This window comes from Gossypium arboreum, chromosome 5 (genome assembly GCF_025698485.1).
Source record: "Gossypium arboreum isolate Shixiya-1 chromosome 5, ASM2569848v2, whole genome shotgun sequence".
Taxonomy (NCBI): Eukaryota; Viridiplantae; Streptophyta; class Magnoliopsida; order Malvales; family Malvaceae; genus Gossypium; species Gossypium arboreum.
In genome coordinates, this window is record NC_069074.1 from 86071533 (window position 1) to 86099526 (window position 27994).

General features: G+C 32.9%; 4 protein-coding genes across 4 annotated transcripts; 2 read left to right on the forward strand and 2 right to left on the reverse strand.

The window, feature by feature from the left end:
• The first annotated feature begins 5260 nt into the window (after positions 1 to 5260).
• LOC108460007 (acidic endochitinase-like) lies at positions 5261 to 6157 on the forward strand. Its single transcript, XM_017759393.1, has one exon. It carries the CDS (start codon positions 5261 to 5263, stop codon positions 6155 to 6157), a length of 897 nt encoding a protein of 298 aa, XP_017614882.1.
• Positions 6158 to 9770: 3613 nt separating this feature from the next.
• LOC108458111 (3-deoxy-manno-octulosonate cytidylyltransferase, mitochondrial) lies at positions 9771 to 15813 on the forward strand. The gene is made up of 8 exons (XM_017757377.2): positions 9771 to 10151; positions 10945 to 10990; positions 11448 to 11534; positions 11622 to 11746; positions 11873 to 12012; positions 12118 to 12169; positions 12251 to 12361; positions 15614 to 15813. Exons 1-8 carry the CDS (start codon positions 9924 to 9926, stop codon positions 15704 to 15706), a joined length of 882 nt encoding a protein of 293 aa, XP_017612866.1. The 5' UTR covers positions 9771 to 9923; the 3' UTR covers positions 15707 to 15813.
• A 9063-nt stretch (positions 15814 to 24876) lies between these two features.
• Positions 24877 to 25406, reverse strand: LOC128293041 (receptor-like protein EIX2). The gene is made up of 2 exons (XM_053028109.1): positions 25135 to 25406; positions 24877 to 25036 (listed from the first exon to the last, which is right to left on the reverse strand). Exons 1-2 carry the CDS (start codon positions 25395 to 25397, stop codon positions 25027 to 25029), a joined length of 273 nt encoding a protein of 90 aa, XP_052884069.1. The 5' UTR covers positions 25398 to 25406; the 3' UTR covers positions 24877 to 25026.
• Positions 25407 to 25458: 52 nt separating this feature from the next.
• On the reverse strand, positions 25459 to 27981 carry LOC108458787 (receptor-like protein EIX2). Its single transcript, XM_053027625.1, has 3 exons — positions 27844 to 27981; positions 25599 to 27794; positions 25459 to 25479 (listed from the first exon to the last, which is right to left on the reverse strand). Exons 1-3 carry the CDS (start codon positions 27979 to 27981, stop codon positions 25459 to 25461), a joined length of 2355 nt encoding a protein of 784 aa, XP_052883585.1.
• Between the last annotated feature and the right edge of the window lie 13 nt (positions 27982 to 27994).

Sequence of the window (27994 nt, forward strand, 5' to 3'; positions counted from 1 at the left end):
CCAAACTCTTATATATAGTGTTTACTATATACGTAATAATAATTTTATTATGTAGGACCGTGAGCGAGTTGGAACAAGCGTGAGCAAAAACAAAATTCACGCATGCAATGAGTCGAGAAGTTTTGCTTCAGAGTGAGGCCGAGGTATTATGAATTTATTAATTCTTTCAAATATTAATAACTTTCTATTATTAAATAATATTCTTACTACTATATTGTAGGAAGTCAAATCCGGACAAAAGTTGGACGCCTTGACTTTTTGAGATTACGCATAGGAAGAAAGATGGATCTCCTATGACATCCGAAGCTGGAGAAATTATGGTATATTCACTTAATAATATTTGATTTATTCTAAATATTTATAATCTTTAATTATAATTGTTTAATTCAATTCATCATTAGTAGTTTTAAAAAATGTTAAGTTATGTTGCATTTCTTTTTATTATATATTTTGTTTCTAACTCTTTAATTGATTTTTAGGAGAAACTAAAGGAGAAGAAGGCGGAATATGAAGCGATTGCTTGAGTGATAGTTCGATAATCTTGAGAACATTGATAATAGAATTATCACTGAAGTTTTGGGTCTGAAAGGTACGCCGGGTTTGATTTCAAGGATCTGTGTTACCCGACCCAATATTTTGGATCCGGCTCCCAAGAATACATGCCTTCCTAAATCAAGCTCAAGTCAAGTTCGAGAGGTTAAGAGATCGATAGCTCGGATGCAAGCGAACACGGTTGAGCAAATTGCCGAGGTTTAACGAAAATATGAAGAACTCCAGCAACAACTTAGAGCGGAGGCAGAGAGAGGGAGGCGGCAGCAGCGAGAGAGGCGAGGCACGGCGATGGTAGCGAGCGAGCAAAAAGTACGATGACCTCCAACTACTGACAAAGAGATGATGCATATGTTTCAACAATCGCAAAAGCTTGTCTTAGACATTAGTTTTCTTATTGTAAGAATGTTTTAAATTTTGTCACGTTTAACATTATTGTAAAAATATTTTAAATTATACTTTATTTATTAATTATATCATATATCTTTAGTTAAATTTGAAGTATCATTTAGAATTAATGTTTTTGGTTGTATTTTTATGTTAACTTTACTGTTTTTGGTGCATTTTATATTATATTTGTTGTATTTGGTTGGATTTTAATGCGGGAAGGATGGATATTGGTGAAAAAAAATATTACAAATCTGCCAAAATTAGCGGCGTTTGTAGAAAAAGCGCCGCTAGAAGCCTTGACCTTTAGCGGCGCTTTTCCAAAAAAACGCCGCTAAAAGCCTAGACCTTTAGCGGCGCTTCTCCTGGCGCCGCTAAAAGCCTAGACCTTTAGCGCTTCTCCTAAACGCCGCTAAAAGCCTTGACCTTTAGCTGCTTCTCCACAAACGCCGCTAAAAGCCTTGACCTTTAGCGGCGCTTTTCCCACAAACGCCGCTAGAAGCCTTGACCTTTAGCGGCATTTTTTTCCAATAAACGCCATAAATTTTTGTGGCGTTACTTATAGCGGAGTTTTTTGCGGCGTTTTAGAAAGCACCGCTAAAAGTTTTAGTGGCGCCCTAAAGCGCCGCTAAAGGCTAAAAAAAGCGCCGCTAAAAGTCTAGTTTCCTGTAGTGTCGATTTTAGTGGCATTGATTGTTAATTCTTGTTGTTCTAACTTGATTTATTATGTCAATGTTAATTTGAAGCAAAAAACAGTGGAGGGAATACCAAAAGCAAAGGAAATGGGAATATCATTGAGGCTTGATGGTTTTCCGTTTGTGCTAGCTTAATTCACTTTTTTTTTTTATATGTGTTTAAATTGCTTGATTTAGCTTAGAAATGTTGATAATTTAAATATGATTCATGCTTAGTTAGCGGATGTTTAGTGAAAAGTTCATATGGATGTGTGGTATTGATTCATGGTTATGGTCAATGCGACATATTTTTATAATTCGTTAATAAATTGTGACTTACGTATCGACACCTTACTTAAAGTATCAGTACACATTATATATGTATAGATACATAACTCTTGATTTTGTATCATTGCACAATTAATAATGTTTTCAGCCCACCAAAGTTCATACTTAGGGTGTGTTCTCCATTGCTTTTGGGATAAACTTTTGCTAAAAAAAGTGCTTTTCTCTTAAAAGCAATGAAGAATACATATCATTGAGGCAACTTTTTTAACTTTTGGGATGAACTTTTTTAGAGATGAAAAAGCAGTAAATTTTAGCTTTTTCAGCCAAAAAGCACTTTTGACTGTTATTTTACCTTTTTAACCTTACTTTTTGATTTAAAATGTATTTGATGCTATTATTTTGTGTTCTCTTTCTTGGTTATTTAATATGAGTTTTACAAATGTGTTAAAAGCATTAATTAAAAATAAAAATATTTTTAAAATGATACAATTGTGCCAATATCTAATTACAAATATTTAATTATTATATTTAAATATTTAAATATAGTTTATATATTCAAATTAAATTTAATAAATAATTAATATTAATTACTTAGAAATATTTAAAATTAATATTATATATTAAAATATTAACAATAAGTTATAATAAATTATTTTTTATATTTTTACTAAAATATCATAATATTAACTAATTTGAACATTATTTAAATATATATTTATTACTTTATAATATCATGTCTAAAATGAACATTTTACTTTTCAAAAGTACTTTTTGACAGCAATATCAAACACTTAAATTTTTCTAAAACACTTCTCAAAAATACTTCTCAAAAGCACTTTTTCACAGCACTTTTTAAAAGCACTTTTCAAAAGCAATGAAGAACTGGCCCTTAATCTCGAACATTTCCAACCATCCACTAAATGTTTCTAAATAGTTTTATGGATCTAAATCCAATGGTTCTATTAAACTATTTCAAAGTTTGATTTCTTTAAAAAAAATTCAAGATTTGTTTTGCAATATATTTATTCTCTGATGGTATCTTCCATTTGGACTAGATGTCAAGATTGGTGAGGGATGTTATAGAAACTCTCCAATATTTGCAATCAAAGCAAATGCTATTCTCATGGTCTTGTAACTTTTATAAAATAGAAACCAAACTAGAAAAGAATACTAAAATCTTGAAAAATAAATTTACATAATACACATATTGTGACATCCCATATTTAACCTGATCGTCAAATCCAAATGTGTGACATCAAATTACTTGTCGAAGCAACTACAATTTTAACTCATCACTGAATAGAAATCATTCAACAACAATTTAGGTTTGGACCATGCATAGAACAAATTAGATTTAAAACCTTTTAGAAGCATTTATGCTTCTCATCCAGGTTCTATCTAAACTTACCAAAGTCGTCGCAAACCATTGGTAACAAATGAAAGTTAAAAAGGCAAAAATAGACGAAGCAGTGGCCATGGCTTATGCTGGAAGCGACTTTGGAGACAATTACTAAATATCGCAATTTCAACAGAGCAATATCGCAACATTGAGTTCAGGCTGCAAACCTTGTGGACCTCATGTATACTCAAATGATGCCTGACACTGGAGCCAACATTTCAGCGAACTATACATTACAGCTAACCATGGATAGCTGACAACCCACCAGCGGGCAGCGAACCTCAATTGACTTAAGTTTTTCTTTTTAAAAAAAAAAAAAACAAAAACGTCAAGTGATAAATGAAGTGTACTTAAATTCTTCCGAGGGGCTTTAATTAACTACATGTCGCCTCCATTATCATAGCCTATAAATGAACCTTGTCGTTGTCAGCAAATTGTTGTAGCAACACCAAAAGTTTCCTGCCAAGCACAATAAAAATAAAACCATTAATTTCCTATAGGCTGCAATGGCAAGTTTGAAGGTTTATGGTACACTAGCAATTGTGGTCATAATGGCAAGTGGAGCAGTGAATGCAGGAGATGTTGATCCAAAACTAGGCAAATGATTGTTAGAATCAGAGCAAGATGAACTTGCATTGTATTATCCAAGTTTTCAATAGCATATTGAAAGTTGGGAACTGTCACGAATGAATGTTATCAGCTTGCGAATTTGGGTCTAGTATATCATGAAGCATTGGTGAAGAGAACTCTTGGACTCCCTTCCTTCAAAAATATTGATACATCGGTACTTTTATCAAAAAGTGCATAAAGTATGGAATCATTGCACTTTTGTGGGTGCTGTTTCACCCAATCCTTCTCCTTGAGCAGCTTGATTCTGATTTTGTGAATTTAAGATTTAATTATTTGTTTTAATTTGGCATAATTTTATCAAATTGATTTGCTTTAGACTTTTAAGTCTCCCATCACCAGCCTCTTCCTTTCGTCCTTCAACGTTGGCCTTTCCCTCCTTCCGCAAATTCCTCGGAACATGCTTCGTTACTTTTATTATTTGTAGCCTTAGGAGGTTTCATTGTAGTATTATTGCCTCTCCAAACACCCCTGTTTAGCCCTATAATAACAACTTCCTATAAATACTCCACCGTTGACATTCTCCTTACTCATGGCAGCTCATTCATTCCATCTATTTAGCTTTTTCCAATATGAATCTGTCGGATTTTACTTCACAACATCGGCTCTTACAGTTGAAAAACGCAGCCCCATTCAAACTTTTAATATCCTCTCTTTCAAATTTTTACTCTATAGTTTGATCAAAAAAAAATAATGGACCATGACGAAACGTCGTATGGAACCATACTAGTTATTATTATTATTTGGGATCATACGCTCATACTCTTGCCATTACTTTGCATATAATTTTTTACAATTGAACGGCGAGTTGATGACCACTTTATTGGCTACTAATTCATGTACATATACTTCAATGTTTGTAGCTTTTGTCATCTATGAAGGTTTTGTTTGTATACAGACAATGGCTTAGTATCATCATACTCTATATACTTACAGTGACAAAGCAAGAGTCAAATGAGTTTAAAATTTAATCTGCACCCTTAATTTTATCAGTTTAAATTTTATATTCTAAAAGATATATCTCCGTCCAATATATTGAAAATGATAAATAAAATTATCAGCAATTACATTTAATGCAATGTAAATATATATCTATGTCTAATATGACAAACTGACAATGCCAATCTAACAGCAACAATTTAAAGGAAAAAGAGACAATCATAAGCCACCAAAATAGCGAACAATGCCTTGAAAAAGGTTCATTTCTTGTATATTTGAGCAGTCATTCAAAGAATTTAATATCTTATTTGGTTTCTGATAAGCATTTTCACCTATAAAAGGATGCTTTGATGAACACTTTAAGCATACAAAACGATTCCAATACTAGCAAAGAAAGATGGCTATTAAGTCTGCAATATTACTTGCATTTACCACCTCAGTGATTCTGGTGCTAGTTACCGGTATCGATGCCGGTGGCATTGCAATCTACTGGGGTCAGAACAGTGACGAGGGCACATTGGCAGAGACATGTGCAACCGGCAACTATGACTTTGTGAACTTAGCATTCCTTCCAACATTTGGCAATGGCCAGACTCCAATGATCAACCTTGCTGGTCATTGTGATCCTTATAGCAATGGATGCACTAATTTAAGCTCAGACATCAAATCATGTCAAGCACAAGGGATTAAAGTAATACTTTCACTAGGAGGAGGAGCAGGGAGCTATTTCCTTGCCTCATCCGACGATGCCAGACAGGTTGCGGCCTACTTGTGGAACAATTTCTTGGGGGGACAATCGGCCTCTCGACCTTTCGGTGATGCCATTTTGGACGGAATTGATTTTGATATTGAAGGTGGAACGAACCAACATTGGGATGATCTTGCCAAGTATCTCTCCGGGTATAGCCAACAAGGCAAGAAAGTATACTTGACAGCAGCCCCTCAGTGTCCATTCCCTGATGCTTGGGTTGGGGGTGCCCTTAAAACTGGCCTTTTTGACTATGTTTGGGTACAATTCTATAACAACCCTCAATGCCAATGCACAGATGGTGATGTTACAAACCTTGAACAAGCATGGAAGCAATGGACTAACGATGTTCCGGCTACCAAAATTTTCTTAGGACTCCCAGCATCACCTGAGGCAGCTGGTAGCGGATTTATCCCTATATCCGATCTTACTTCTCAAGTACTCCCTGCCATCAAAGGTTCTGCCAAGTATGGAGGCGTGATGCTGTGGTCTAAGTACTATGATGATCAAACTGGATACAGTTCTGCCATTAAAAATGATGTCTAAGAAGAGTTTCTATCTGTTATATTTGTATTGATATCTATGTTTAACCATGTTGTTAAGGTAATGGAAGTATGTATGCGAGATGTTTGAACTTCGAATCTTTCTGTCTCTTATGATCCCACTTCTGAACTTGAAACTCATTCAGATTTGTGAGCTTCTCATATAATTAGGTTATTCTCAACATCAACAACAACAACAACAAGGCCTGTGATTTCAGAAAAAGTTACCTGAAATTAAAAACTTTTAATACATGGATCATACATCATGTTGGATCATCATGTTCCAAGTGCCCAAATATGTGCTGCTGCTACATCTTATTTTGCTAGAAGAATGCATATTTGACACTCATATCTGATATACATTCAAACATGGGTAAAGGGATATGATTCTCCAACTCCAAGAACACTCCAAATACATGGACAAACTTTTTAAGAAAATGATCTTATAGGTGTGAGACAAATATCATATTTGACACCGACATCCAACCCCTTAAACTTTTACATTCTTTGGTGGAGCAAACCATGTCCATGATGGTGTTGAATGTTAGAATTTATAAAATAAATCTACAATATAACTTAATAAACCAGGATCTGTCATGTCAAATCATTAAGAATAAATCAAGAACAAAACTAGATGCGGAAACATACCGGAATCCATGGATTCCTTGAAACTTTCTGGGACTTGGGGATTTGATCTTCCAAATTAGCACACAAGAAATTCAGGGAATATCTGCTCTCTATTTCCTATAATGAGATATTAGAAAAAATATCTTATGTATAATTTGGGGACCATAACCTTAATATTTATAACCTTAGCATATTAGTTCTAATCAAATTCTAATTAGCCCATCATTAATTAGAATTTGATTAGAAGAGTATCTATACATATTTGACCCATACTTTATTTAATAATTAAAATCCCAATAAAATTCTAACCAAATTAGATCACTTTTAATTTGGGCTAAACTATCATGATAGTAAATAATAACATGTAATTATCCTTATTATATATGTGATGTCCAAATTTTCCAACATTGAATCCACCAATTCTAAATTCTTACACCAAAAAAACAAAATAAATTTGTATATATGGAAGTATAATCGAATCCATCAGGAAATAGATAAAATAGAATTAAAATATGTTGTGATAAATTTGCAACAACAAACACATTAGTTGGCAAGTCTGTGTAAGCACACAATTTATCTCATGAAGCTCTACAACGTCACGTTTGTACCAAACCTGTCAAGACACTATAAAAACATTTGTTTCAGCTAAAGCATCTTATTGACTCGTCTAGAGTGTCACTAGATCTTTTAGCGTGAAAAAAGATGACAATCAAAACATCCATTTTAATTACTCAATTAGTCACAACTTTAGATGAATACTAGTTTATTATGATCAATGAAGTAAGTTAATTGCTTAGAATGTCAAGTTGATTTTTCGACATGATGATAGATGAAAACTCAAGCACCTCGTACTCGATGTTGGTCGTGCGAAAGTATTGTTGTATGCCCTATATGAAATTGTTGACTTCCTTTACGTCTTTTGAACCCTCGAACTCTTTTGGCTTTGTGATTCCCACGTGATGCCCTGGTACACCAAGCACACCATCCAAGGCTTTAACTCTTAGAGCTTCCCCTTGAGCTCCAAGATTTCGCTGCGCAAGGCCTCTACCAAAGCTGCCAAGGCTTTGTTCTGTAAAGCTAAGTCACCTATAATCTTGACAGCACCATCCATAGGGCTATCGGTAGTCTCCAACCGAGTCTCCATATCTTAGTGCTTCGAAACTACTTTCTTGTCCTTTCATGACATCCCACACTCGACCTGGTCGTTAATTTCAAACGTGAGATGTCACATTAAGCAACTTAGACTATTACCGAGCATTCCATAAGAAATTAGATTTAATTCTAAAAATTTTACAAAATATTTGAAAATAGTTAAACTAGACTTTAAGATTTAAAATCATGTTGAAATCATTTAAAATTAGTTTTTAGGTGTTCAAAAGTATCTGAGGTCAAAGGCAAAACTCAAGAGGTCAAAAGGGTTTAAAATAGTACAAGGACCTATGTCAAAAACTTTGGCATCAACACAAGCCCTTAGTTGTACCGATACAGGTCCCTTATATTGTAGCTTTTTGCAGTCTGACTTGTTTCGATACAACTGACCCCTTATACCAAAAAAAGTGTCTAGACTAAAAAATTACCTTAAAATTCACCTAATTTAACCCTAAACATTACCAAATCAAATCCATGACTTATGGTACTCAAAATTCATGTTTTAAACACCACTTAAACTCACTTAATTACATTCAAACAATATAACACCAACTTGATCACAAGTTACCAATGTCCAACATCAATATTAACTTACTTGGCATGCAAGCAACTCATGTTTCATAGCATAATATTATATAAAGATCATGCATACCAACATGACCATATAATCATGCCATCACACACACACACACGCATATATATATATATATATATATATATATATATATATATATATATATATATATATAGATTGATAACTAGATTACAAATCCACTAATGTCATCAAAAGAGACTCCGAACTAATATTGGTCCTAGGTACATGCCAACTCAAAAATAACATTCGAAAGTTCATATTAACTTTGTTGAGTTGAAATTGAGTCCTGAATATTGTCAACCTCCTTAAATCTTTGAGACCTAAATGTCACCTACATACAACAATAAACGAATCCACATACTGAACAAAAGAGTGTAATTCATCACTACTTGATGTAATTCATTATACCATACAATCTCAATTTCATTTCCATGATACATTTAACATATTCACATTTACATTCATATATCATTTTACCAATTGAATCCATTGATTCATTTGATAACATTATTGGCCTTTAAAGCTTTATTCATTTCATTTTTTGTATTCAATTGATGTATTCAAGCATAAGTTACTCATTCACACGTCAATTTTTATAATCAATCATATAAAACTTATTTTGAGGCCCTTATTAATCAAACACGAACTCAAAATAGATACATAGATTAACCTACCATCACATCAATATAAATTGCATACAATACATCATCGACACGTTCGAATTCTATGCGCTTTACCCCTCATTGTTATAAATTGAAGTAATGTGTGTCTAGCACTTCATCAATATATCTGAAACAATATGTATTCTGCATCTCATTTGTATAGACTAAAAAAATTTCCATATAACTAATTTTATAACAAGTAAACTATACCCCAAATATCCAAAATCATTTCATAACAGTTGATAATAGTTTCCTTACATTATCATTCTCTCGTATATTTTTCAAGCATTCCAATACATTTTCATCATAACAAATTATGAACTCAGAAGCACATATTCAAGACATTTCTAAGTTATTTATATATATATATTTGAATTTTAATAGAGATAATTTATAAATTTTAAAATTATTTTTAAATTATGATTAAATTAATATATATCATAAAATTGATGATTATATTAGATAAAAGAATATCGATTAATTAAAAAAATTGACTAAAATAAATGGACTTGGATATTTTGGTGTATATTAAAGTGATTAGCCATTGATGTGATTAGCTGTGGTGTATATTAATAAAAGGGGTAAAACGTCATTACTTCTTAAATTACATTACCTTGTTTCCCCGCAAAGCCGCCTTTCAAAACAGTGAATCACACACTTCAACTCTGTCTCCAGGTCTCTCTGTCTCCCCCTTCTCTTTCTATCTGAAACCAAATAAAAATAAATTCGTGAACACCATGGCAGTCTGCTCGTCTTCTTCTTCTTCTTCTTCAACAGGTAAAGCTTGGATAGTTCACAGTATTTTAGCTGGCACAGCAATTGCGGTAGCCATTGGTGCCCATGCCTATCTGGGTCGGGCTAGGAAGTTTCGGACACGGGTCGTGGGAATTATACCCGCCAGATATGCATCTTCTCGGTTCGAAGGCAAGCCTTTGGTTCATATCCTTGGGAAACCCATGATCCAGGTACCCTTTCGGCTAAAGCCCTTGGATTATATCAGTTTCTTTGTTGCAACGTTTGGGGACTGTGGTTTTCCAGGGAAATTGGTTTGGGTTTTTTTTTTTAATGTAATTCAGGAGAGTAAAGTGTTTTTTTTTAAATTTCTAATACTAATATTTGGACCAAAATATTAGACAAAAAGCAAAAGATCCATTTTTTTATTATTATCTGCAAGCATGTTATAGTTGTTCAATGAAGCATTGTAATTAATATTTAGTACTTTGATTACTTTCCTAAGAACAAGAGGATCAATATTCTGCAAGTAGGAGAATGAATACTACAGATTATGCATTTGTTATCTACAGGGCTTTAGATTTCTTTGTGATCTTGTATAGGTTGATGAATATCTGAGAAGGAAGATGATCTATAGTACATTTGGTTTAAGTTGAGCCATATTTGAACTTGGAAATTCCGTTTTGTTTGATAACAATGGATCTTGAGATATTGGTTTGGACAAAGATCTGGGTTTCATATTGTGAGATGGACTTTATAGGTTGAAAATTAGTTTCTACTGATTGAAGTATCTGTTTGCTTATGTCCAAAGCCATGACATGTATATGCCTGCATTTAACTTCGGTGAAGTTTAAACATGATCACCAGCTTTGCCTCCCTAGATTATGAAGAAGAAAACTTGTCAAAAACTTGGTTTTCAGAAATCAGTTTTTATTGCCGAATTTTAAGCACTTCTTGTCTTCTTGCTTCGCAAAATTTGACCATATTACATGTTTGTGTCTTGACATTTCTCTTGGTCTTAAATAGAGGACATGGGAGAGGTCAAAACTGGCGACCACACTGAACCATCTAGGTACGTTTGCTGCATGGTTCCCTTTCAATTTTGCTCATATCCAAGTATGTGCTTAAATAATTTGAGTTTTTTATTCACGTTAATGTCTATGGGCTAGAGTTGTTCATATTGCACGCTGGACAACTGGATGATATAATCCAAAAGAGTGAATTTAGGTTCAGGCAGTGATTGATGACTGAAATTTCATCTTGGTTCTGTCTTGTTTATCACGCATCATATTGGCAATGGAATCATGCAATATCCTTTACCTATGTGATTTGTACTTTAGGATTAGTGTTATGAACAAAATATGGGAGCATAAAAAATAGGGATGTAATAATGGTTGCCTTTGATCTTCAGGATGGATAGTTTAGCGTTTTGTCTGAAATTTTTATGTCCTCTTGACTTTTTTGTGTCTGAATTGCCTTCTTCATTCAGAGCATTTTATGGTGTTGACATATTTATTTTTCGGATGCAGTTGTGGCAACAGATGATGAAAAGATAGCAGAATGCTGTCGAGGATTTGGCGCTGATGTGATCATGACATCAGAGTCTTGTCAAAATGGTGGGTCCATGATTATCGTCATATTGCTAATTTTTCATTTATTCTTGGTTAGCTGAAGTCGTTGATCCGTTCTTTGGCACATTACAGGCACCGAAAGATGTAATGAAGCTCTTGAAAAGCTAGAGAAGAAGTATGACATTGTTGTGAATATTCAGGGAGATGAACCTCTTATTGAACCTGAGATAATAGATGGAATTGTTAAAGCTCTGCAGGTTTGTTATTCTGAGTTCTGTAAATTAGCATCTGCAGCTCTTTTTGTTTTATTTCAATGATATAACTTGTTCCTTGTACAAGTGCTTATCGTTTCATGGGGTGTCAAAATGGTCTTTGTGCTCCAGGCAGCACCAGATGCAGTGTTTAGCACTGCTGTGACTTCTTTGAAACCAGAAGATGCTTTTGATCCAAATAGAGTGAAATGTGTGGTTGATAATCGTGGTTATGCTATTTATTTTTCTAGAGGACTAATACCATTTAACAAGTAAGATTATACATTTATATGTGCACGTCCGTGTGTATTTTAGTTGTGATATCTTTTGTTTTAATTGCATTTGCACTAATGTATTTGTGGATCAATTTGATGTAGATCTGCGAAAGTCAATCCACAGTTCCCTTACATGCTTCATCTTGGAATTCAGGTATTAAGAAGCAATTTTTTATACTTTAAAATTAAAAATAATTGTTTCTCCTGTAATTAGTACTGATTTATGTCCAACCAGAGCTATGATTCAAAGTTTCTGCAAATATATCCGAAGCTTCAGCCTACACCACTGCAACTAGAAGAGGATCTGGAACAACTTAAGGTCCTTGAGAATGGCTATAAGATGAAGGTATGGCAAGAATCTTATACTACTGTTTAATCCTTTTTCTGGTCACATAAAATTATAGAAACTGCGGATGCTGCTTTGCTGCATGTAATTTTTGTCTTCTTTACCACATTTGGACCATCATTTTCACTTTATCACGCTTGAGATAATGTGTTATGTGCTATTAAAACTTCAAAATTCACTTGTCTTTATCCCATAATTTCAGTTAACACCAATATAACCAGGTAATATACTCAAACATAAAAATGAACCAAGGTTCTAGGCTAAATCTTTGGTTATGTCAGCTATATCTATAATGTAGCTGTCCTCACGCGGCAGATGAATGGATGCCTAAAATGACCTTAGTTGCATCAAATATATTAGTGTGGGGTGAGTTAATAATGCAAACGAATCGGAAGTCAGAACCCCTCTCATTATTTCTTTTGGTACAAAGGAGTCTATTCTAGTGATGAAGGAAAGGGATTGATGTGGTTTAGAGGATATCAATAGAATTTGGGCTGAGCATACAAGTAAGAAAGAGGTTGAAACTCTAGAAATTGTATGGTTATAAAAACCTCTAGTTTCTTTCTGTTAATTCAAGAAAATAATAAGAATAGTACTGTTGGTTTTATAGCTTACAACTTATTTTATAGCCTTTCTTTTTTGCTAGTAAAATTACTAGGCTTTCTTGCAAAGAAAGTTTTATTTTAACCCTAGATTTAAACCCTTAATAATCCTAGTAGCCCATAATATATAATACTTAATAAATAAAACTAAAATAATAAAATATTATAAAATAATTAAAAGCTCCTATGTCACTCTTAGAGGTGTGCACGGGTCGTCTGAGTCGGACTCAACTAAAAATTTAGGTTTGTTTGCTAGGCCCGGCCCGAAAAGTGGGTCTAAATTTTTGCCTAAACCCGACCTAGATAAAAATGCTAAAACTCGGGCCCAACTTGGCCCATGATATTAATTTTATATTATTTATATAATTTTAAAATATATATAATACATCAAAATACTAAAAGCTTCAAAATAAATATTTCTCAATAAATTGAAAATAAATTTTAAAAATATTTATACTTAAATAACATTAAGATAGATGCAACTTAAAAAGTAGATCTCTCTAAAATAATAACAAAATTAACAAATTTTTAAAATAATAACAAAATTAATAATAAAATAAGTTTTATACAATATTCAAACAATAACAACAAAATAATCGCAACATGATAGTAAAATGGTAGCAAAATAGGGAGAAAATAACAAAAAAATAATATTTAAAAAATAGAATTTTTTTGTCCTTTAGTGAATTCGGGCCGGGTTGGGTTGGGATCGGGCCCAAAATGCCTTACTTGGGCCTTGGCCCGTTTTTTAAATGGGTTTTGTTTTTTTATCCAAGCTCATTTTTCGGGCCTATATTTTTATCCCAACCCTCTTACATTTCGGGCGGGTCTCTAGCCGGGCTGGGTGGCCCGACCCATGATCAGGTCTCACTCTTCAGCTTGGAAAATCAACTCCAATAAGAAAACTTTTACCACTTTAGCATACATTTTTTGACCAGTTCTCTGCATCACTCGTTGCACCATCCAAGAACTTTGACTAGCTGTTTTGCCTAACCATTTCACCAAAAGTCCATTATATAGATTACCCCCTCTAGACCTAGCTTTTTTGACATTGACCACATCTTCAATAACCACTTTTTTGCCTTGGGAAGTTGCAGCATCTTATCTGAAATTTCATCATCATCTATGGTGATGTTATTTTCAGCAGTATTTGTTGCCAAAACAATTTTTTTGCTTCTTAGGTGGAGCATGGTTAAACTTTTCTTCTTGATTAATGGTGAGCACGGAACCATGTAGAGGAAAAATTAGAAAGCTTGCTAAGATTTCCTTGAAAATTGTTTGCTTTTAATCTTGTCACGGAGCTTAGAAGTGTCCTCCCAAACTCTGAGGGATACAAGAATAGTTCTATCAGCTTCATAATGGGAAATATGTTCAATTTTGATCCCCCGCAAACCCAAATCACTCTGTGAACCTGAATAAGTTCTAGTGAATGTCTTGTAGATGCACTGTAGTTCAGAATCAATGCCAATATCCTTTGCTTCAAAAATAAGAAACTTCCCCGAACCAGATTCCATGAACTTGGGTGAAGCAATACCAACACTTTCACTGTTGAAGTGTTGCTTGAACCTGTTAGAACTGGATGTTCTCTCCAACTGATCGGCTTTACCATTATGATATTTTTTACCTTAAAGTAACTTATGTTGTTTCAAACCATCCAACAAGACTTCCAGCATATCTACTTCTCTTAGGACTTTGTTGTATTGCTGGTCAAATGATAGGAACCTTACAAAAATTGAAAGGAGGGTGAGCTTTAACTGACGTAACTGGTTGATGTAATAGGCAACATAGAGACAACATTTCCTGTTTAGGAGCGCAATTCACTACTTTTGCAGTATATTCAAGGATTTTCAAGATTATCTCTTGCAACAAAGAAGGAAATCCAGCCATGTTTAAGGCCAAGAGAGGAACAGTCTTTGTTTGCTGACCTAACTTGTAGTTTCCAAGATGTCTTGAAAATATATTAAACGATCTATTTAAAAGTTCTGGCTGCAGATCCCTGCTATTTGCCTTGAGAAAAATGTCTTGCAACATCTGGCAGCTTCAACGTCTTTATTTTGTTATTTTCCTGTTCCCAAATTTCATCACCAAGACTATCTAGTAAATGATGTTCGAATTCTACCATGGTCACTGACATTGGAGTGAGAATACTTAGATCTTTTGTCATCAACAGGACTTGTTTGAGCTAGGTTAGCAAGAACATCAAGTAGCCTTCTCAAAGTGTGTGAGACATGTTCAAAAGAAGGGTCCTCTTTTCCTATGAAATCCATTTCCCCTAAATCATCCAAAACGTTAACACTATAGGAATCACTAGCTTTGTCAGCTTTATGTCTCAAATAAATTACTTCAATACATGGAAGTGATAACCATGGGCATCAACGTAGGAAAGGTCCCTAGAATCCAGATTAAAATCTTCGAAACAAGTAAAAGAACTATGAATGCATTTAATCAACTGGATGTTGGTTTGCAATGTCAAAACGTTGTTTACATACCTCACTCACGATCCGCATAAATTACATTAACACGAGTGTTTAAAAACAGTGGTATTTGTATTTTATGCCTGTTCAGAAAATTTACATAATTGGATATTGTGCACGGATTTTAAAAAGAAAAAAAAAAAAGATTAATTCACCAAGCGTTTAATATTGTGCAGGTGATAAAGGTTGAGCATGAGGCTCATGGAGTTGACACACCTGAAGATGTGGAGAAGATTGAATCATTAATGCGTGAGAGAAACCTGTCTTAAACAATGTCTCTTCGGAATAGGAAGGGTATACAATTTTCTACTATCTTTATTAATGTAAGATTTGAGAATTAAAATTAATCAAATGTTTTCTGATAAATCTTAAATAATGCTGGGGGTGATTTTTTTCAAATTTTTTTACAGTACTTTTAATGGGTTAAATGTTAATTTGCATTTATTTATTGTTAATTATTAATAATTTTTTTATAAATTTAAATTCTTGTTTATTTCACGAATTCATATTCAAATTTTATTCATATTCAGTTTTTATATGATTGAAAATGTTAAATTTGGAAGAAAATCATCACAACCCTTTTCTTGATATATATTTATTTATTTTTAATTATTTTCGTTGAGTTCATTTCCTTTAATTCATAACTAACTTTAGGAGTTTTAGTATTCGTAAACACTAAAGAAAAAATATCATATGATCTCATAATTATCATCGATAGTCATGTTTGTTTGGCTTCTTTTATTATTATTATTATTATCATCTTTTAAATTATATTTTTATACTATTTTCTGTATAAAATAAAAGTTGGAATAAGCAACCTAATTTGGTTAGATATTTAAATTTATTTTTGTCAAAAAAAAGGATCTAAACTATAATTTCATAACTACTATGGCCTATACTATTATATTTGTTAGAATTCTTTTTCAACTAATTAAAAGTTGATAGACAGAGAGTGAAGAACAAAGAGAATGAGAGAGTAAAGAGATGACGTATTTTATTGATCAATTAAAATATTTACAATGTTTTTTAAAGTATATATTTATAGACATAAGAAGTATAAATGAAGTAGAGATTTAATTTAAATGACAATTAGAATTTAAAGTATATCAAAATTTATCTTGATCTTGATAAATATTCACGTAGCAAAATATTTATAACACTTCTCATTTGATATCAATTGATAGAAAATATATCTCGTTAAAACCTTACTAAGATAAAAATCTTGTGAGAAAAAAAAAAATTAATAAAGGAAAAATAGTACACATATGTATAATGCGCATAATATGTTAACTCATTAAAAACTTTACCAAGAAAATTTAATGGGACAAATCTTCGGTTAAGCAAAAAAGAGTATAATGCGTATTTACTCCCCCTTATGAAAACATCACATACTTTCTCATATTCTATATATTCAATTTTGAGTACTAGTTTGATTATTTGAATGCATTGTTAAGCATTTATATCATCAGTTTTTTGAAAGTCATGAGTGAGAAAATTTTAGAAAATATATGTTAATCTCTTCAAAGTTTCAATAATAATTATAGCAAACTTTAATAATGATTCTTCTATAAAAAAACAAATAGATATTTTAGATCATTTTATAATCTTCCTTCAACTCCTATTAACTTAGTCAAATTTGCATGTAACATCCCAGAATTTGGGGTTAAAAGTTTTGAGGTTTGTGGTTAAGGTCAGTGAGTAGGTTGAACATTTGGGTTCAATTTCGCGTTTTAATGTTAGAATGGGCCTACTGGTTTGGTGGTTGCTTGTGTGCTAGTGTGACTTTAGGTTTCGAGTTCGAATCCCTATGAGTGTTTTGATATTTATCTGTTTTATGTTTTTTTAAAGAGGAAGTTACTTTTTAAAGAGAAAAGAAAAGTTTACGCTCTTCATCTTTTGTTTTTATTATTTTTTTTCCTATTGTTCCCATTGTTTTTTTTATTTCTGTTCTTTCCAAATTTATTTCTTTTGATTTCTTGTTTCTTTTGTTTTATACTCACGTTACGTGTTGTCTGTCAAGACTGATCATCTTTGTGTGTTTTGTTTTACCGTAGACGAAGCGGGTAAGTTTTGTTCATGAGAGTTGTGGTAGAATTGTTGTCTCTATTATTTATTAATTGAAGTTCTTATAGTTTAAGTTATGTGTGAATTGAGATTTCCGAACAGTTGGTGAGGGCGAATTGATTGATCTTTGCTGCTTGGTATCGCGTTCTAAGGTGTGTATTTTGAAATGGTTTAACTTCGGTATCGAATTGCGGTGAAATTCGATAATGTCTTGTGTGTTTATGAGATTGGTTACTTGAAGTACCATATTGTTTTTGAAGTGCATGAAATTCTATATGTTTTGGTATATTTCTGGGTTACCAATGGTTATAGATTGTTTCGGCATCAAAAGCATGAATTTCGGGCTGTTTTGGTGTGGTTTCGTGACCACATAGGTGGCCATACGAGCGTGTGCCCTACATAGGTAGCTCACATGGCTATGTGAAATTGGGAATTAGGGTTTTTGGGTGAATTTTGGTGCCACACGGACATGTTATCCACAAGGATGTATGAGATCTCCACACGGCTGTGTCACTTTTACTCTTTATTTTTGGCATTTTTGGACAGTCAGTTACACGGGCGGCTCACACAGGCGTGTGTCCCCTTCACACGGACATGTGGGGCCTCCACATGGGCGTGTAGACCCCCACATGGCTTGGGCACATCCACATGGTCGGGGCACACAACTATGTGGCCCTATTTTGCAGAATTTTTGTTTTGAGTCATAAATTACCTGTTTTATGTTTTTATGTAATCTGACCATCAGTCAAGCCTCGGTAAGTGTATTTGGGACTCGGTTTAGTTGATTCATATATATATACGTGCGCTTATGGGCTTTACTTTTATTGCTCATTTTTGTAGCGAATAAGTATGAGTTTATTAGTTTTGTCATAATTGAACATTTGAATACAAGTATGATTAAATCTGAATCTGTTCAACTAGAAATGTTAATGTCCGTTTTTGTATAATATCTGCATAATGTGTGCATTGTTGCATAACATAAAAATTTTGGGATCTGACTATGAAGAAAAGGAAGATAGAATTAGCAGTTTTAACTGTGATACTTTTATACAGCAGTTTGCCGCACTATATTATAAGTATATCAGCTCAGCTGTATACAGTTACTTAAGTGGCATAGTTTCACGTTGTGGTGTGTATTATGGTTCTATGTGGTGTGCATGGTGGATGGGCCTACCATAGCCTTTATGTGGTGTGATGGATGGACGAAGTGGTTTTTGGTTGGTGGGGTAGGATTTTGACTTGTGCATCTGTTCGCATTTGAATATACGTTTGTTTGTCAAAACATTCTTTTTATTTGTATGAACTTCTGGTTCTTGACAACATATTTAATGTCATGTGACTTGATTTGATGATTGCATATGACTGAAAATCATTTCTGTGGTTTGATATTGTATTTGATACACTGATTGAGACTTTCGTAAGTGATATTTTTATGCATATGCTTGTCTGAAGTATTCATTGTGTCACTCTGTTTGTTGTCGTCTGTTCATGTTTCGGACTCACACTGAGCTTGCATAGCTCATCTCCGTAGTGTCTTTCCTTTTAGGTACTTTCCGTGTTTTAGAGCTGGACTCGGCATACTGGAGGTCTCAGACAGATTTGGTTTGATTCGCTTTAAGTAAAATTTTACTAGTTTTATATGATAAACTTTAAGTCGGTTTGTAAAATGATTATACAAACTGTGGACTGAACTTTAGAAATTGTGGATTTATTTCTGAATGTTTGACGCCAATTTAATATTGTTTCAAACATAATGAACAAATAAAGTTTTCTTGGTTTAAATTAAAGTTTGTTTCCGATCACTTCGGTGATCAATGTAACCTCCGAAATTCGGTCTAAACTTTTAGGCCGGGTTTTGGGGTGTTACATATCACACATGTTCAAATTATTTCAATTCATATAAATGAACAATTTCTTGAGAATTTCAATATGCTTCTAGCATTCTAAATCATTCAAGAATTTTAACATAAACTTTACTATATAGTAATTCATAAAAGGTTGTAATAACAACCATTAGACACACATTAAATCTTTTATGAACTGCCAATTTAATAATATATCCAAAGGTTATTGTATTCACCACAAAAGAATATTATATCTTTTCACAATTAATGTCCGGACTTAGCGAAAAACTTCATATTTTTATTTCGCTTTTGCAAAGCTACTTCATTTGTACCCTTACCGGCTTTATACCTTCAGATATTTGGACTATTGGTCCAAAAACTCCACGAATTTAATTGTACTTGAGTTGTGTCTTTTTATTTTGAACAATCTACTCTATATCTATATTTCTCAATAGATCTATTTAAGATTCTCCTTTTATTTCATTATTTTAACAATAATATTGCATGCAAAATCATTGCCGACCACTTTTATTATCGATTCGACATTTTTTAGAATTGACATAACTTATCAAGATATCATATTTTCATTATTTTAATCTTCAGTTTTAAGTACATAGAGCTTTTTTGGAGTTTTACTTATTAGTTATGTCTTGGGACTCTTTTGAAGCACTTTCTTTTACTATATGACAATCTAGATTTATTACTTTCTTTTATGAGAATTTTCATATTTGGAACTTGTAATAAGTTATCCTTGCTGAACTTTTGATTCAAATTACTCTCCCCTTAACTCATTACAAGTGATTATTTCTCTCCCCCTAATGTCGGTAAAACTATCGCATCAAAATAGTAATCATAAATCATATCATAATTGAATCTCCAATACATTCAAAATATATAATAATACAAGGAGACTTATAATTAATATATATTTCCAGTTTTTCTTGAGAAATTGCTCATCTTTGTGTGTTGTGGTGGAGCAATTGGAATATACGCACATACGAAAGTTCAAATACTAGAAATATTTAGCTCTTGACCAAAACTAATTGTAATGAAGAGTATTTATAACTTATTGTCTTAATGCGTACAACACATAAATCAACATAATCTTGTGTTGAAATAGGAAGTTTAGTTCTCATTGTAACACCCAAACTCGGCCTAAAAGTTATGGCCAAATCTAGAGTTGCTACATAGAATGGTTGTCAATTTAATTTTCATATATTTTGAAAACCAACAGAAACTCTTAAAAATCCTGGTTCATTCGAAAACATATCTTCTTTAACCAATTTAATTGAAAAGGTTGTTTGCTTACATTTTCTAAAAACTTATGGTTTTGGAGCGGAACTCTTTAAAAGTTATATTTTTAAAAACACAATTTGATATTTGAAACATCTGGTTTTTGTACAAAACAGTTGTTATTGATAAATCGTTTAAACAGTATAATACAAAAACGGTAAATAATGTCAAAAACCCCAAACAGTCCAAAAAGTCTAAAATTTACAGAACACTTAAATTCCAAATTAAAATTATTAAAATAAATACAAAACTTATAACCGAATTCCTATTGTATCGACCCGCCTAAGTTTGAGGATTACTTGAAAATATTAGTCAAACAGAAAGTGAGTTTTCGAAACTTAGTTTATAACAAATAACTTTAAACAGTTAATGCATAACAAACAGATTTAACAGAAATAGAATCATATCAGAGTAATACAGATACAAACATATAACCTGCCCCTATCCACTATACACCAACTCCGACCATCCCAACACATCATGTGGAGAATGAAACACCTACCCAACTTTACACACTGCTTAGTGTCAATATGACACTTTACAAAATATTTGCAATTGCGCTGCCAAACAATTAGGCGAATTATTGCCTTTTACAGAACACTTCCTCCACGTATTAAAACTCATCCCGGAAACAAATACAATCAGAACAGAAATCATACATGCTACAGTTTACATGCATGACATATCAAATACAAATCACATACATAACATTTTTCAAGATTACTTATCATATGACATCTCAAACATACTTCCAAATAGCAGAATTTATACTAGTAGATAACTAGATTTTATTTTTTTGGTACATATAATAATATACCGATCTACGGAAGGCCCACAGTCGATCGAAATGACGTGTACGAAAAATTCAAAATTTTGAGACTACACACCCATGTAGCCCAGACAACCCAAATAGCCCAGACCGTGTCTAGTACACAGCTTGTCACACGGCTATGTATCATACACAGCCTGCCACACGGCTGTGTGTCGCACACTGCCTACCACATGGCTGTGTTGCGTTAATAGTATCCAGTTTCGACTTTCGTCATTTGTTGTTTTTCGAGTTTCTCGTTACATACCTGGTTCGATTTTGATGCGAAAACAATCGCGCAATATCCAACACCTAAAATCAACAATTAATTGCCCCCAAATCAGTTCCAATTCCTCAATTTACCAAAACAACCCACTCAACTACAATGTAACATAAACAATTCTAACACAAAAATTAAACTCTCAGACGTTCGAAACTTACCCGACATCCACAACAGCTTCAACGAAACGATCATACATTTTTTCCTCCTATGAACAAATTTCCTCCACTCCAAATGAGTTCATTTCGACTCCGTAATGGATAAGGGACGTCTGATTTCACTGATCATTGTAGAACCTTCCAGAATATAAAAACTGTCGGTCCTTTTACCTTTTGACAAAACGAGAGCCCCACAAGACACCTTAATGCCACTCGACTCGATGTTGATTTTGCAACCTTTAGAGTCTAAAATACTCAAGGAGATGAGATTCTTTTGTAAATCAGGTACATACATGACATCTGAGAGTGTCATAATTGTCCCATCATGCATCCTAATTTTAATATTACCAATACTGATTACCTTACTGGATGAATTGTTTACCATGTGTACAACTTCACCTTCATCCGAATTGTATGTGGAAAACCATTCTTTGTTGGGACACATGTGAAAATAACATCTTGAATTTTAGGATCCATTTGAACGTAAGCTCGGAGCTATCACTAGTTGGTACTAACAAGAAACCATCACCGCTTTTATCGGCCAAATTAGCACCAGCTACATCTTCCTCGCTACTCTCAACAACCCTTTTATTTCGCAGTTTATAACAATCTACTTTCACGTGACCTAACTTATTACAATAGTGACACCTTTTGTCTCACTTCTTTGATGCTCCAAAATGAAAGCTTGTCTATCTGCCTTACTATCGGAACCAAACTCATTGTTGAGTTTGTCTTTACTCAACAAATGACATTTCACATCCTCGAATAAGAGTTTGTCTCTGCCATAAATCAGGGTCTCCCTGAAAGACTTGTATTGTAACACCCCAAACCTAATCTAGATGTTATGGTTGAATCTGGAGAAATTACATTAGTTTGTTTAAAAACCCAAAAGTTTTAATCCAACTTTAGAAATCGTGAATTCTGAAAATATTAACTTTTAACAAAACACTTACATGTTATTTTCGAAATTACGCATAAAACCTATTTATTTTATAGAAAAACTCTTAACTTGATCTCGTTTGAAAATTTTTTATTTCAGTGTGTATTTCAAAAATATAAAGATGTCAAAGCTCTTACATATTTTGCAAAGGGTTTAATATTGTGCAGGTAATAAAGGTTGAACATGAGGCTCAAGGAGTTGACACACCTGAAGATGTGAGAAGATTGAATCGTTAATGCATGAGAGAAACTTGTCTTAACAATTTCTCTGATCAAATCTTTTGTGGAATAGAAAGATGTTGGGGATCAACCCAATTAAGTAACGAACAAGTAAAAATAATGGAAGATATTGAGAATTTAAACATGCAAATTTAACGTGGAAAAAACCCATCCAAAGAGGATAAGAACCACGGGCAAAAATAATTTTACTATAATGACAAAAGAACGAAGAGTATAAAAGATAGAGATAAAACTAAATCCCGAAACTCAAAAACAAATAACTCTCAAAACGTAAACACATAACTCTACAAAAGTATTATGAGTTTTAATCTTTAATGAGTGTATTTTCTAATGTTATAAAAGAACCTATTGATAGGCTAAATCGTTAAGTCAAATAATAATAAAATAATCTAAACTAATTAGATTTCAACTAAAATAAATAAACATAATTTAATTAAGAAATTATCTCTCAAATTTAACTGAAATATGAGTTATACTCAACATATGGTTATACATTTTTCTACTATCTTTATTAACGTAGGATTTGAGAATTTAATTTAATCAAAAGTTTTATGATAAATCTCAAATAATGTTAGGTTGACTGTTTAGATTTTTCTTAAAAAATTTACCGTACTTTTATTGGACTAAAGTTTTTTTATTACTGCACTTTATTGGGGTTAAATGTAGGGATGATAACTTGGATCGTGGATTTGGATATACCCAATCTAAATTTACCATCTGTATTTTTTAAACTAAACATAGAGATGATAATTTAGATTGCTAATTTAAAATATCTAATTTATATATTTTGGTAGTAAAATAAATGCTTCCAACAAGGTTTATACCAAAACTTACATATACAAAATCAATATTTACCTTAAAACTGATTATACTTTACACAAATTAATCAATGTTATATATAAAAGCATAATAATATTTTAAAATTAATTATAATAATTTTTAAACATATTATTCTCTTAAATTTTATTTAGTTGATCTCGACTCATATTCTTTTGCATTCATAAACTTAAACAAACAATAAGACGTACGGTATCATTGAAATCCATACATTTGTGTTTATTAATTTATTATTTGATCAACTTTAAATTAATTAATTAAAATTACTTTAAACATAAAAATAATTAATATTTATACCATTAAAATAAATATTATACTTAATATGAATTTATTTTATAATATGAGATATAATTATATTTAATACATATTATATTACAAAAATAGTATTCATGTATGTTTAAACTCCGTATAATATATCATTTGTTATATATAAGTAAATATAGCATGCATAATAAATATTATACAATTAAGATATTATAATGCACTTTCTTTTATTAATGATATGCAACGTAAATATTAAATATGGAACTAATTTTTTGGTAAATTATACTATATAAATTAACATTATATACTTAGGATATTATAACGTACATTTTATATTAATGATAGGTAATCTCAAATCTTAAATGTACAATTAATTTTATGGTAAATTATAATATATACAATTAGCACGAGTTAAGTAATTAAACTACTTGATTGTTATGGAACTTTGAATTTGTTTGAAATTTTATGTTGACGTTGTTAGGTATATTCATGTTGTTGTGGAATTGTTATGTTAGATTTGTTTAGATGTTGAAGATAGGAAAAATGGTACAATTTAGGTTGTGGGTTAAAAATAAAAATAAACAAGATTTTCAATATTTTATGGAAACCATGGTTATAATTTTGATATTTTTATTTCAATCAATATATTTTTCCTTTTATTAGCTAAAATTACTTTTGATGGAAAAGAAATATACAAATCAAATATAAGATAAACATATTACAAGAGAATCAAAGAAAGCCATCACAAATTTCTTAATATATAGAAATTAGAAATCATCAAAAAGACAAACATGTATTACTTTATAAACTTTTTTTATTAAGATTTTCTCAGGTGCAGGAAAAATCACCTTCAGTTGCAGTTCTAATCAGACCTGAAAAGCAATCATATAGAACTTTGTTAATTAGTTAAGGATATATTTCTCAACATTGAAAGAACTTTGTTAAGGAGTGAAGAAAGTAAATCTATTACCTTGTGCAACTTGTTGGAAGAGCTTTGGTTCTCCTCACTAACCTTGCTTTCAGCAGAACAAATGAAACATAAACCCAATCCTTTGCATTATCCAGGTAACGATAATATGAATGCCTCCATGAACGCTTGAAGAGCACAACACTGCAAAACCCCCAGAAACCCACAGCAAATCCAAGTCCCATGCCAGTGTAAAACCATTTCATGAACTCATCACAATCTTCTTCACCTCCTACTGCAGGTTTGCTAGGAGGTGGTTCCACCATCGAGCAACTCGGTGAAACAGGAGGACCACAAAGTCCTCTATTATGGGAAAATGATGAAGGATCAAAGCTCTGTAGTTGAGTGCTGGTTGGAATTTTTCCAGACAAGTCATTGTAAGACAAGTCCAAGGTACTTAGAAATGTTAATTCTGACAAGCTCGTTGGGATATTTCCTGAAAACTTGTTTCTTGACAGGTCAAGCACCTCTAGTTGTCTTAGATGCCCAATCTTTTGAAGAATTTTTCCGGTAAAAAGGTTTCTTGACAAGTTCAATGCAACCAGTTCTTGAAGACGATTTAATTCTTTAGGAATCTCTCCTGTTAATTGGTTACAAGAGAGATCAATGGCTAGTAGCAGTCCAAGTTGTGGATAGCGTTGCTTTGTTCCCTTCCATGTAAACAATGCCTCGTCAACATACCTAAGCCGAGTGAAGGATACAAAAATCCCTTCATCTGAGAGGTGATGTTCAATCCTTCGATCTAAACTCACTTTTTCTGCCATGGAAGTGAAATTATTGATGCATGGTGGTATGGTATCAGAGATTTTATTTACAGAGAGGTCCAAGATTTGTAAATATTTCAATCCACAAAGTCGATGGGGAATCCTTCCCCTGAATTGGTTCCTTTGAAGGCTAAGAAAAACTAACCGTGAAAGCCTTTGGCCGATCCACATAGGTACTTCTCCTGACAATTCATTATCACTCAAGTCCAAAAATTTTAACTTGGTACAATTCTGTAAAGATGAAGGTAATTCTCCAGAGAATTTATTACCACGTAAACTGAGCATTTCAAGAGGAGTCAGAAATCCTAAGGAGCTTGGAAGTGAGCCTGCGAAACTATTATCAGCCAAATTCAAAGCTGTTAAAGACCATAATCTTTTAAAACAATCAGGAACCAGTCCAGAAAATAGATTATTTGAGAGATCAAGCAATTCCAAAAGTTCGGCTGTAATATTGCAAATTCGAGATACTGAACCAGTAAACTTGTTTTTCGAAAGGTTAATGCTCTCCATGAAGATTGAAGAAAAACTTGGCAATGGTCCTGAGAAATTATTAGAGCTTAGATCTAGATGTCTTACGGCGATAGATTTATTTAGAAAAGTACCACTGATTTGATTGAAAGACATGTTTATGAAATTTAATCCATGTAATGAGTCCCAAAACCAGTAGGGAAGAGAATCCGAAATTCCTGAAGCAGAAATATCAAGGTATTCCAAAACCAGTAGGAAGTCCATTTGAGTCCGAAGCCAATCTGGGAAACGTGGCCCTAACTTGCAAGAGCAAAGCTTTATTTGACTCAATTGAAAAGGAGGAATCCATCCGGTGTTGAATTTTAAAGTCAAAGAAGTGTACGATAAATCCAACTCCTGTAAATTCGGAAAATTTGAGAAATGAGCTTCGGAAATCACATCACCATCAAAAGAATTCCCTGCAAGCCGCAAGACTTGCAGGTTGGAAAGTTGTCCAATGCTTTTGCTTATGGATCCATTTAAAAGGTTGTACCCAAGATCTAGAACCCTAAAATCTGGTAGATTTCCGATTTCATTCAACCCAGAATCGCCCCTAACTTGATTTTCTGCTAATATAAAAAGATTATCACTCAGATAAAGTTCTTGAATAGCCATCATGTTCCCGAAAGCATCTGGAATTGGACCTTTCAACTGGTTACTTGAGAGGTCAAGAGAAACAAGGTTGCTGCTAACATTAAACAACCATGGATATATGGCAGAAGAAGGGAGATTATTATCAGAGAGATCGAGAGTGTTGAGAGATGTTGAAGAGTTGGTAAGGGAAACAGAAGAAGATGAGATGCTTGGAAGATCACAATCTCTCAGATTTAGTTTTTGAAGCAAAGGAAGATGGTTAATGATTTGGGACCAATCATTGGCATTGCTCAGGTTAGTGAAACTGAGATCAACCTCTTTCAAACGAGAAAGATGGGAAAGCCACTCAAGTTTTCCAACATTGAAAACTCTACTATTGCCACCCAATCTAAGAGTCTCCAACATTGAAAGATTTCCAAGTAGAGAAGGAATTGGACCTCTAAAATTAGCATTAGAGAGATCCAGTAATATCAAATTTTTCAAAGAACCAAAAAACTCTGGGATGAGACTTCCATTAAAATCATTACTGCTGAAATTTAAAGAAGTCAAATGATGTAGTTTAAGCAGTGAAGGGCTAACTGTACCTGCTACAACCAGGGATTGGTAGCCAAAATCGAGCATTTCAACGTATCCTGTAAAGCTGCTGCAATAAACGCCATCCCAAAGACAGCACTCCTCACTTATCCATGAAGAAAGGGCGTCGTCGCCTAAAAAATCCATAGCTTGAAGGCTGTGCTTAAATTCAAGTAGCGCTTTTCTCTCACTCTCGTTGCACTGGCTAGCATCGGTGCATTTCTCCTGAAGAAGAAGACAATATATTGCAAAAAATAAAACAAGTTTATGAGACCTCATACTTGACATAGTAATCATGAAATATGAAGCAAGAGCAAATGAGATTGTGTTTTGTTGTTGTAATTCTGAATGCTAATAGCTGAGGAAAGGCCTCTTTATAAAGACCCAACTTGAATGGAATATGAGCATTCATACCATATGGGTGT

Coding starts and splice junctions, on each gene's coding strand:
- LOC108460007 (XM_017759393.1), top strand. CDS start 5,261: ATGGCTATTAAGTCTGCAATATTACTTGCATTTACCACCTCAGTGATT.
- LOC108458111 (XM_017757377.2), top strand. CDS start 9,924: ATGGCAGTCTGCTCGTCTTCTTCTTCTTCTTCTTCAACAGGTAAAGCT. Junction 10,152..10,944: donor TTGGGAAACCCATGATCCAG/GTACCCTTTCGG, acceptor GGTCTTAAATAG/AGGACATGGGAGAGGTCAAA. Junction 11,535..11,621: donor ATCAGAGTCTTGTCAAAATG/GTGGGTCCATGA, acceptor GGCACATTACAG/GCACCGAAAGATGTAATGAA.
- LOC128293041 (XM_053028109.1), bottom strand. CDS start 25,397: ATGGTGGAACCACCTCCTAGCAAACCTGCAGTAGGAGGTGAAGAAGAT.
- LOC108458787 (XM_053027625.1), bottom strand. CDS start 27,981: ATGAATGCTCATATTCCATTCAAGTTGGGTCTTTATAAAGAGGCCTTT. Junction 27,795..27,843: donor ATTACTATGTCAAGTATGAG/GTCTCATAAACT, acceptor CTTCTTCTTCAG/GAGAAATGCACCGATGCTAG. Junction 25,480..25,598: donor GGCATCTAAGACAACTAGAG/GTGCTTGACCTG, acceptor AATTCCAACCAG/CACTCAACTACAGAGCTTTG.